Here is a 12,624-nt window from a genome sequence, read left to right on the forward strand (position 1 = left end):
TTGTTGTGTTGGGGGATGAGTCATTAATGCTTTAAAAATTAAAATGCTTTTTATAACTCTCCTGTTCTTTAAGTGATAATAATATTAATAATGATAAAAACATATTAACATTTATATAAGAGTATTGTGTGACATTTATATAGCATTTTAAGGCTTGTGCAATGATTTAGATATATTTCTTTTAAAATCTCAGCAATGTAGATATTACTATTGACTCTATTTTACAAATGAGGAAATTATGAATGAAGGAGGTTAAGTGACTTACCCAGAGTCACACAACTATTATGTGTTTGAGTCAGGATTGACACACAGATGTTCCTGACTCCAAACTGCCTCTCATTGAGTAGTAGAGATTATCTTTTGTGTTTGTTTATTTTTTTATTTTTTTAAATTTTTAACGTGTGTTTTTAAAACTTTGGGTTACAAATTTTCTCCCTTCCTCCCTCTCCACCCATCCTCATTGAAAAGGCAAGCATCTTGGTACAGGTTATAGATGTGTAGTCATGCAAAATACTTCCATAGTAGTCCTGTTGGTGAAAAACTAAGTATATTTCACTTCATCCTATCCTACCCCCCTTTTATTCTATTCTCTCTTTTGACCCTGTCCCTCCTCAGAAGTGTTTCTTTTTTATTATCCCCTCCCCCAATCTGCCCTCCCCTCTCTCAATGCCCTGCTGTCTTGTCCCCTTCCCGCCTTATTTTCCTGAAGGGTAAGATAGATTTCCATACCCCATTGTGTGTGTTATTCCCTCCTTAAGCCAAATCCTATGAGAATAAGATTCACTCATTCCTTCTCACCATCCCCCATTTCCCCTCTATTTCTCCCTTTCTCCTTGTCCCTGTATAATCCTCTCTCACTCCTTAATTTTATTTTCCAGATATCACCCCTTCATCTTCAACTCACCCTGTGCCTTCTATGTATCTATCTATCTATCTATACATATAATTTTTTCCCTCCCACTACCCTAATACTGACAAAGGACTCATGAGTTACAAATATCATCTTTCCCTGCAGGAATGTAAACAGTTCAACCTTAATAAATTTCTTATGATGTCTCTTTCCTATTTACCTCTTCCATGTTTCACTTGAGTCTTGTATTTGAAAGTCAAATTTTATATTCAGCTCTGATCTTTTCCACAGGAATGCTTGAAAGTCCCCTATTTCATTGAATGACCATTTTTTACCCTGAAGGATTATACTCAGTTTTGCTGGGTAGGTGATTCTAGGTTGTACTCCTAACTCCTTTGCCCTCTGGAATATCATACTCCATGCCCTCCGGACCCTTAATGTAGAAGCTGCTAAGTCCTGTGTAATCCTGACTTTGGCTCCTTGATATATGAATTGTTTCCTTCTGGCTGTTTGCAATATCTCCTTGACCTGGGAATTCTGGAATTTGGCTACAACATTCCTAGGAGTTTTCCTTTGGGGATCTCTTTCAGGAGGTGATCGGTGGATTCTTTCAATTTCTATTTTGCCCTGTGGTTCTAAAATATCAGGGCAGTTTTCCTTGATAATTTCTTGAAAGATGATGTCTAGGCTCTTTTTTTGATCATGGCTTTCAGATAGTCCAGTAACTTTTAAGTTCTCTCTCCTGGATCTATTTTCCAGGTCAGTTGTTTTTCCAATGAGATATTTCACATTCTCTTCTATTTTTTTCATTCCTTTGGATTAGTGTTACAGTGCCTTGATTTCTCAAATTGTCACCAGCTTCCAATTGCTCCATTCTAATTTTTAAGGAAGTACTTTCTTCAGTAAGCTTTTGGACTTCGTTTTCCATTTGGCCAATTTTGCTTGTTAGGGCATTCTTCTCCTCGTTGGCTTTTTGGACCTCTTTTGCCATTTGGGTTAGGCTGTTTTTTAAGGTGTTATTTTCTTCAGTATTTTTTTGGGTCTCAACTAACATCACTCTCAGTTTTTCCTCTACTTCTCTTACTTGCTTCTCAGACTCCATGGCCTGGGACCAATTCATATTTTCCTTGGAGGCTTTGGATGTAGGAGTTTTGGCTTCGTTGTCTTCTTCTGGTTGTGTGTTTTGATCTTCTTTGTCATCAAAGTAAGATAACATAGTCTTGACTGTTTTTGCGCAGCTTGCTCATGATCTCAGCCAGTTACTTGAGTTATAAACTCTTTGTTAAGGTAGGGGTCTGTTTCCATTGTGGAGAATGTACTGTCCCAAGCTTCAGGAGTTTTGTGCAGCTGTTTTCAGAGATACTTCTAGGGACCTGTAAATTTTCAGTTCTTTCAAGGTGCTGTGATCAGGGACGAGGTATTTACTCCTTTCCTGGCCTGTGCTCTGGTCTATGAGCACTCTTTTCTGTCTTGGAACTGTGAGAAGGGTTTCCTCTCCACAGCCACTACAAGCTCCACCATGCCAGTACTCCTTCTCGCCCCAGGACCACCACCCAGAACTGTGACCCAGATCCAAGCATGGGCAGAGCAAGAGAATCCTGCACCAGCAGAGAGATTCGTGCAATCCCCCTCTGATCAGCCACTTGATTCCCCCTCAGTCTGTGGGCCAGAAGCTCAGGAAGCAGCTGCCACCCCAGGGAATGGGACTGGGACCCCACCATCTTTCTTTCTTACCACTGTAGAAACAGACTTTTCCCACTTACCTTCTAAGTTGTCTTTGGCATTTGTGGGTTGAGAAGTCTGGTAACCACCACAGCTGCCCATGGTTCAGTCCTCTGAGGCCTGCTCCAGGGTCACTGCAGCATGCGTGCCCATGCCGAACTGTGCTCCTCTCCCAGCCCAGCATGATATACCTTTCTGATCAACCATCCAGGCTTGTCTTTGGCTGGAAATTGTTTCACTCTGTCTTTTTGTGGGTTCTGCTGCTTTAGCATTTGTTTAGAGACATTTTTTATAGGTATTTGGAGGGGTTTGGGGGAGAGCTCAAGCAAGTCATTGCTTTTACACCACCATCTTTAGAGATTATCTTTTGGTATATTGAGTCCTTCTCACTAGATACTATACCTGGAAAGTCAGAGAAATACACAATATGTTTCTTCCTTTTTTTTTTATTTCCCTTCTGAAAATAATCAAATTCAGTTACTAGAATCCAGTGATACATTTCATGTATGTTCAGAAGAAAAAGGGAAGCTCAGAATTAATATGTGTCTTTGAAGCATGACATTCTTAATAAGAATGTTTTTAGTTAAATTCTATTAATAATTAAGTATTTATATTTTTAAGGATGGAGAAATTTCTATTGAAAAAAATAACAGGTTAGAGATTTGACTCCACTCTTAAATGAGAAGAGAAGCATTTGGAATTGATTTGGCATCTGCTTAGAAGGAAATAAGGGATTAGCTTGGACCTTTGGATGTCAATAATTTCATTAGTGATGTGAATAGTAGAGAATACAAATATTTTAAGTTTAAGAACAATATTAAGGAGGATTGCATTTAACATGGCAATTTTAAATTTTCTGGAAGTTGGGAAAGTGTACATAAACAAGAAAATAAAAGTATATACAGGATAGGGACAAGCACCAGGGTTCAAGACTTTACAAATAAATGTGAGACAAAGAATTACTGAATGTTACAGATATAACCATACCCAGGATTCAACCTTTTGTAAGCCCTAGGGACTTTTTCCAAATTGCCCTTTTCCCTGCTTCTACATTTGAAAATCAAGCCCCTTGTATCTCATTTTTAAAATCTATACTGGAAGCCTTTAAGGCATCATTGAAACATCTGCACTTCATTTTAAAAAACAAAAACCTATTTGTCATAAAGAGCCCAATTTTCTGGCATTTAAAATATGTATATTTTTAAAGAAGCTAACATATAAAAATATCCTTCCTTGTTCTCACCCCCATGTATTGTTCTTTATGTTGTCGACATCTAGTTGTGACAATGAATAGCAAAAAAAATCCATGGTATCTAGCCCTAAAATGATAGATGGGGGGTGTGGGGCAATTCTTGAACCTTACTCTCATTAGATTTGGCTCAAAGAGAGAATAAAATACACTCATTTGGGTATAGAAATCTATCTTACCCTATACAGAAGTAGAAAAGGGGCTGGGGGGACTGATAAAAGGGAGTGTGGATTGGGAAGGCGGTGGTTAGAAACAAAACACTTGTGAGGAGGGACAGGATGAAAGGGGACTGGGGTGTTGGCAGGGAGAGTTATTAAAGGAGAAAAATAGGATGGAGAGGAATTTACCCATGAAATAGAAGTGAATAGCTAGGTGGATTAAAAAAACAGAATCCTATATTATATTGTTTACAAAAACACGTTTGAAGGAGAGAGACACACATAGAATAAAAGTTAGGGGCTGGGGCACAATCTGTTATGCTTCGGCTGAAGTTAAAAAAAAAAATAAGGAATAGCAATTGTGATCTCAATGCAAAAGCAAAATAGATCTAATAGAAAGATATAAGGAAGGAAACTATGTCTTGCTAAATATGTACCCTAGACCAGTGCTTCTTAAACTAGTAGTTGTGACCCCCAGTTTAAGAAGCCCTGAAGGGGTCACAAGTGGAAAAAGTTTAAGAAGCCCTGTCCTAGGCAATGAAGTAATACGAGTACTAAACATGTATGCACTAAATGGTATAGTTTCAGGAACTCTCAAGACAGAGACAGTAAGGGGACCTTGCAACTGGTCAAAAAGAGATTATAAGGTACCCTGGTAGTAGCAGTGGACATAGTATCAGATGCTGTTTGGCAACCCCATTACCTATACCCACTTTTGGGTCATAGTTCAATGGCAAAGAGCAGCATTTTCAGTCAAGAGGGAGCAGGAACACTGAGGGGTAGTAACACTTCTGGCCCCAAGTTTTCGGTCCTTCCAAAGTGGTGTGATCTAGGGCAAGGTGTACAGTCACTGCTCTTTTTGTCTTCACTTTGGACTTTACCCAGCAAGGGCCCCTTATCCCTTAGGATTACAGTCAATACTGCTTCTGAAGTCCCCTTCTCCCTTGGGTCCAAACCCCCAGAACTAGCTCAGAAAACAGCAGTACAAAAAAACCAGAAACTTGAAACACTGCCCCTCACTTCCCCACACTGGGAAAAGATCCTAACATTTACATAAAGTTCCAAATTAAGAAATAGTGTGGAAAATGAGCAAACAACAAAAAATTAAATTGACCATGAAAAGCTATGGTAACAGGAAAGAGCAAGACAGAAATTCAGAAGAAGAAAATGAAGTCAAAGGAGCCACTACATACAAAGCCTCCAAGAAAAAAAAATGAACCAGACACAAGCCCAACAAGAATTTTTAGAAGAACTACAACTGATTTTCAAAATCATGTAAGAGTGGTAGAGGAAAAATTAGGTAGAAAAATGAGAATAAAGGAAGAAAATTATGAAAAGACAGCTACTTGCTAAAAGAGGCCAAAAAAAAGAAAAGAACCCCTTAAAAAAAACAGAATTGGCCAAATGGAAAAAGTTGTAATAAAAGTTCATTTAAGGAAATCATTCCCTAAAAATTAGAATTGAGAATGTGGAAGCTAATGACGCCATGAGACATCACGAAATAATAAAACAAAGATGGCTCAGTGGATAAAGCACTGGAATTGTAATCAGGAAGACTCATCTTTCTTAGTTCAACTCTGGCTTCAGACACTTACTAGCTGTGTGAGCCCAGGCAAGTCACTTAACCCTGTTTGCCTCAGTTTCTCATCTGTAAAATGAGCTAGAGAAGGAAGTGGTAAACCACTCCAATATCTTTGCTAAGAAAACCCAAAATGGAGTCATGAAGAGTCAGACACAATTGAAAAACAACTGAACAAAAACAGTATTTTGACTCTTTAACAAGAGTATTTTTTGCAATATGAATTCAAATGTTATATTTACCAGTTCTCCATTTACATACTTTGTTATGCCCAAAAAAAGTGTTTGCTTAGTATATAAGTGAAATTTCATTTAAATATCACTGGTGTGAAAATGAAGAGATTTTTTTTAAGAGAAAATATTACTATAATTCGCATAAATGGATATTCAATAAGTAATGCAATCTAAATTTAAATTAAGAATAGAAGATAAACTGTTCAATGACCAGATCACAACTAACTTTTCTTGTTCCTTATTCAGCTAATGTGTGTGTGTGTGTGTGTGTGTGTGTGTGTGTGTGTGTATCAGACTTACTCCATTGAAGTTCTTTATTTGAACAAATAATGAACTTTTTTTTTAGGAAAAATAATGGGCTTTATTCAGAATATGAAGTACTTTCAGAAAGAATTAAAGAGCTTTGGATACTATAAGAATTATGATAATATGAGGGAAAGAGTGGTTAAATCAGCCAAGATTGTATTCTGAGTCTCCTGACCCAATTCACCTTTGAAAGGATGGTGTTGCAGGAGGTTGGGTGAGGGAAAGAAAAAAGCTGCAGACAAAAATGTTCAGTAAATGTTGAATAAAAATTAAATGTTCAATAACATTAGCATTTATAATAGGAATATTGAGATCTGAGGCAGTTGCTATGTCATCATTCATAAAAAGTTTATTTTAATGTCTGTCATGAATTAATTTGATGCATTCTTTATTTCCAGGAAGACAGTGGACCATTAGATGAGGCCGCCTTAATACTTCATAGAAAGGGATTTGATTGTAGATTTTCTAACAGAAGTGGACTACTTTGCTCACTTACTCAGGGAAAGGTATGTTTTAAAGGTTTTTTTCCTGAACTAATAAAGTGTTTGAAATTCTCCCTCCTGGCATAGATAATTGTGTGAAATGTTCTGTAATGATGTGAAAATAATAGCAACATTCGGGTTACTTATTCATCAGCCATAGAGGGTTCATAGTATGTCTCCCAGATCTGTATATCTAGCCCCAAACTCTTCCAGGTTTCACTCCCACATCATCTACTGCCTGTTGGATACTTCAGATCCTCTGTATTTGACATCTCAAACTCAACATGCCTGAAACAGAATTCATTGTATTCTCTCTCCCTCCTTCCCCACCAACCCATACCTGATCCAAACTTTCCTGTTTCTGAATGAAAGAAAAAATATTTATTAAGTGCTTACTTAATAGTGCTAGGCACTGTGCTAAGCACTCAGGATAAAAATATAAGCAAACTAGACAGTCCCTGCCCGGAAAAATAATACATAAAGCATTGGGGAGGACAGGGAATCAGTATACACTCAGATCAGTATTGTTTGGCAGTGCCCAAAAAAGTTAAGATAAGGCAAAGTTCAAGTTGGTTCTTTGTAAGAAAGAAGAGAAAGAATACATAGGCATAATTTAGAATAATTTATATAATTTAGAAATGACTAGAAATGATAGCAAGTTAGCATATACGTAGTGCTCTAAAGTTTTCAAATATTATCTCATTTGATTTCCACAAGAACCCTAAAAGTTAGGTACTATTATTTTCCCCTTTTAACAGATGAGGAAACTAAGGCAGACAATGATTATGACTTGCTCCTCAGGGTCACACAGCTATTAAGTGTCTAAGGCAGGATTTGTACTCGAGTCATCCTGACTTAAAGTCCAGCACACTGTGCCAATTAGCTGCCTCCAAGTGAGTATCTAGGGCACTACTGTCCTTCTCATCTCCCTGTTTTGAAACCTGGGCATTATCATCAATTCCTCACTCTCCCTCACCACATATATCCAGTCAGTTGCCAAATCTTCCTATTTCTATTTCCGTAACGTCTATAACCTCTGTTCCCTTCTCACTATTTATACATATACCACCATCATCACTTCTTTTCTGATCTATGGTAATGGCCTCCTAATTGGTCTCCCTCAGCTCCATTTCCATTGTCTGTATATAGCTGCCAGAGTGATTTTCCTTAAGCCCATGTCTGGCCTGACGTACACCAGGCCCTTCTCTTTGACTTTTAAAGCCCTTCACAATGGATCTTACCTTTCCAGCCTTGTTGTCACTCCCTTCTCCTCACTCTACAACCTAGCAAAGTTTACAGTCTCTTAGGTTTAGCCCTAGAAGGGGACGTTGGAGATCATTGAGTGCAAACTTAAAAGTTTTACAGATGAGGAAAATGAGGTTCAGAGAGGTGAAATGACTTTTCCTGAGTCACACACACAGACCATAAAGGTCTGAAGCAGGAATTGAACCCTGGTCTTCCTGACTGGAAGAGAGAAGGGGGAAATTTTTTGCTGTAGGTAACTCTCTGTGAGGAAATTTCTTCTAACATTGTAATTTTACAATGAATTTATTATCTCAGGGAACTTTAAGAATAGTCACCTCTTTTCCTTGAAGCATTTTCTTGTGTAGATGCTGTACTGTTTAACTTGTCAAGGTTCAGGTTCTGAGTCTTTAAATTTAATCATTTATTTTCATGAAAACTGTAGCTACAAAATATCATAGGACTTTACTGTAATAAGTAGGGGGATGTTGTTATAGAAATATTCCTGGATGATTGCTGCTTCTGAAACTTTTTTTATTTGTTTACGGACAGTTCACAAAATCTGAATAAAGTTTATGGATTCTTTCGACCCTTTTTGGTGAAAATTATAAACTTGGTGACCTTCGGTTATTTTAACATTCCTAAAAAACAACTTCTGTCTTAGCCTTACTTTGATTATCTGGACATTAGGGAATGGAATAAGCATTTAGTAAGAGCCCTACTATGTGTCAGCACTGTGCTAAGAACTTTACAAATACCTTACTTGATCCTCACAACAACTCTAGAAGATAGGTACTATTATTATCTGCACTTTAAAGTTAAGGAAGCTGGGGCAGACAGAGCTAAGTGCTTTGTCCATGGGCACACAGCTAGTCATTGTTTTAGGCTGGATTTGAGCTCAGGTCTCTGAATATAGTAGAATATATGTTTCTTTAATGACCTGGTAAATATTGGTTAATTGATATTTTAATAATAGAGTTACACTGAAAATGTTTTTACTATTTCAAGATATGTCAGTGGTTTTCAATCTTCCATTTGGCAGCCTCTACAGTTTCCATATTATCTTCCCCTTCACAGTTTTCTCCACTCACTCACCAAAAGAGCCAGCAGTTGATCATGCATGTACTTCGATATTTCTTAAACTAAGTTCTTTGGACAGATTTCAGGGCTATCCATGAGTTTGGATAGGAAAAAAATTAAATATTTATCTTCACTAAACTGCAACTGAGATTTAGCATTTCCTTCTATTATTTAGAACATTTTTCTTAGGAGTCGATAGGTTTTACCAGTCTTTCGATAAGGTACTAACAAAAAATGTTAAGAATACCTGATCTAATTAGAGCTAAACCCTCTATTGTTCCAACCGCAGTTGATCTAAAAGTTAAAGAGAAAAGACGGGAAAGACATAAAAATACAGATTAGTTCACATTTTATATGTAATCGGTAGTGGACCACTGCAATTGCAATAGTTTAAATATTTTTCTCTTCCAATTTCCCTTCAGTTTTTGAGGGTCTTATTCTTGAAGTGAGGAAATTAAACCTTACAGTTAGTTACATGTCTAAGTACTAAAAAATCTTGTTGGGAACAAAGTATATTTAAGTTAAATTTCTCTATTCTAACACCTGCCATGGGGTCTTGTCCAAGGTAATTATTTAATAAATGTCTTAATTACTATGTCACTGAATTTGTTTATTCGGAAAGCTGACTAAATTTAACTACAGAAATCCAGATTACTATAAAGCAAGGAAATGTCTAAGTAATGGGGCAGAGATAGTGGGAAATTTTGTAGGCTTATGGATTTTTTTTAATTTTCTACATATTTGATCTAAATATATGAACTTTTTATCATTTTTTTTTAGATGTTGGTACACAAGCTATTTAATGAATTTACTGTTCAAAGTCTTATACCATCATCATTATCTTTGATGCATTCACCTCCGGATAGCAGAAATACAAGTGATATCAACATGAGTCCCATGGAAATCAGTACATTCCGAATCCATTTGAGATGAACTTGGCTTTCAGTTTTGGATTGTGAAGAAATAGCTTTTGTATTTTCTTGATTTAACGTGCAATAAAGAAGCACATTGTTATTCCAGCTTCTGGATACTGTGAGAACATGAATTCTGTGATTTTCTTTTAACCAAGTTTTTTTTTCCCCTACAAAAGCCATGTTCTTAACAATTTTTTAGTTCTTTATCATGAAACACCACTGTCAGTATAAATTAATGCAACAAAAGAAGAAATATCTAAGGATGTTAATGTATCAACAACAGATTTAGTCTCAGGTTAAATGCTAATTTTGTCTTTGTTGGGGTTGTGAGATGGTTATTAAAGTATTTGCTGATCCTTGATCAATTTCTATTAAAATTATGATGGTTAATATCTCATTTCAGTATTTAAGTGAAATGAGATAAACAGCTGTTGGGTAATAGCTAATGGCCAAATAGTTGCAATAATGCATACAGGTTACAAATTTTTTTATCTTATTTTGTACTGTGGAGAGGTGAATTCTGTGGTGAAGTGCAATCCAGGAGCCTTTGTGATATGAATGATTAACTTTCATACCTTCCTCTAATTTACTTCTTGTTTTGCATCCTCCCTTATCCATCCTTCCCTTACCATCACCCCAGGCTGCCAGTATGTAGTATTAAAAAAAAAAAAAAAAAAAAGACATTTTCATTACTTGACAAAGTGGGATAGGTGCAATTTATTCCATTGTCACTTAAAAAAGCAAGAAGTAATTCCCTGGGTACCATAAACCTGTTTGGGGTACCATAAGGTATCTTTTTAGATAGCCCATTGGAACATTAATGTTCTGAGATGGGTTTTTCTATATCAAGATTACCATATCAAGATATAAATGTGCCTTATTTTTTTATATGTCTCATTAAATCTTTTGGTGTCCATATTACTGTTCTGGGGTTGGGGGTGAGGGGGTGGTTAGTTTATATGATACTTAAATTGTGTAATTTTTCTTGACAATGCTGGCCACACTCTGATCTGTGTTGTCCCACTAACCTTGTGCTGATGTTATTTTAAACATTTAGACTTTTTGAATGTACTAAGATGTAAGAAAGAAACACCAGGAAGATAAAACACTGTTAATCAAAATACACTGCTGCCAAGGAAACTGCAAACTGATGTAAAGATTTTGTAAAAATGCAAAATTGAGGCATCACTATACATTTCATAGATTGTTAACCATATTGGAAACATTTATATGATTTTTAAATGTCAGTGTCCGAAGTCTGATAACATGTGTAGATTCTTCATAGCTGTCATAATAGGAATTATGAGCATTTGGCTCACCCAGTTTGAATCTTTTTTTAATTATTATTATTACTACTAAGTTCAACATGAGTTAGTCTCATGTCTATGTGCCACAGTATGTTTGTTGTTCATACCATATCATTTAAAGGATTTCCTTTTAAAAAATGTTTTAATAGTTGTCATTAAGTAGATTCTTGTCCATGTGGAATTTCATAAATTCCCATTAATTAGAAAGAATTGATTTGCTTATTTTAAATTTGCATAATACTTTACCTCCTGTCATTTATACATTGTTATAAATAGTATGAAAACGAGTTTCTTTTTCCTGTTGGGGTTTCTGTGTTGTTCTCTAGTTCTGAATTTTCACTTAAGATTCAGTTGGCTAAGGAGATTATTAAAGTTGTGTATTCATAAATTTCATTCACCTTTAATAAACAAGCAATGCCTTTATAAATAAAACATCACAAGTGGATAACTTCATGCAATAAATATGTACTGTAAGTTTCCTTGGTGCAGTGATTGAAAACTTCCTGTTCGTTGAAATCTACAGATTTTGGATTGCCAGTGGAAAGTTCCAATAAAAAAGATCCAGTATTTTAATTGAATCTTAAATGAAAAACCTTCCTATGGGAGATCACTGTATTCTGTGGTAAACTGGATATTCATAACCTTTCCCTAAATTCTGATCAGCTATAAAGCAAATATTTGGACGCAATAAAAAGTATATTTGCCTGTTAAAATTATTTTGGGTGGATATGTTCCATTCCATTCATCAGCATCTTGTATCAGCTTTACTTTTGATTACTACCAGCTGTTCAAACATAATGCAAATATATTCTTTAACCAGCAAGTTTCTTTTCTTTTTTGAATTCTAAACATCTAGAACATCAGGGAAATTAAGAAAATGACCTTTCTTTAAATTGTCATGTTACCTAGATATTTGAATCTTTTCAGCTATACATTTAGTTGTTCATTCATTTATTGCAAATGTTCAAGAACCATGTTTTTCATTGCTTTAGTTTTCTCTGTTTTATTTTTGAGAGCTACAGAGATGATTGAGAACCCAGGATCCTTGTATTAAGCAAGTGCTGATGAAAATAAAATTCTGTAGAAAAATGTGGTAAAACATTGTAATTACTTTCCACATCAATGTACCTATACTGAAATGTTTTTACATTCCTTTGTTGAGAGAGAGACAGATTGCTTTTATCTTGCCCATACTTTCCTTGAAACAGATTGAATTCAACAGGTTTTGATATTTTCTCTAGGAAGATTTTATATCTTTTGGGGGAAATATAAGGTCTCTAATAAAAATAATATTATGGTGTCTCATGTTCTTCAGTCTAATTCTTTACTGTAGTGTACTAACAAATATAAAAATGTTTTTCAAAATGTACTCTCCTGATTTCTTTAGATGAATTTTGAATGTAAATCTTAATCGGGTTCTTGGAAATTAGATTAAGCTCCTCTGTACTTCTTTAGGATAGAATTCTGGGACTCTGTAGCCTCATTTTCAGTTACTTTTTTCT

At 35.7% G+C, this 12,624-nt stretch overlaps 1 protein-coding gene across 1 annotated transcript in view; it reads left to right on the forward strand.

The window, feature by feature from the left end:
- Window positions 1–12,422, forward strand: part of MAN2A1 (mannosidase alpha class 2A member 1) — a 200,723-nt gene extending 188,301 nt beyond the window's left edge. The window contains exons 21-22 of the mRNA XM_027869175.1: window positions 6,496–6,603; window positions 9,682–12,422. Coding sequence (XP_027724976.1) covers window positions 6,496–6,603; window positions 9,682–9,834 — 261 coding nt within the window. The 3' untranslated portion in view covers window positions 9,835–12,422. The remainder of the gene's footprint in view (window positions 1–6,495; window positions 6,604–9,681) is intronic.
- Window positions 12,423–12,624: the final 202 nt, after the last annotated feature.

The sequence above is a fragment of the Vombatus ursinus genome, unplaced genomic scaffold (assembly GCF_900497805.2).
Source record: "Vombatus ursinus unplaced genomic scaffold, bare-nosed wombat genome assembly UNPS02014792.1, whole genome shotgun sequence".
NCBI lineage: Eukaryota > Metazoa > Chordata > Mammalia > Diprotodontia > Vombatidae > Vombatus > Vombatus ursinus.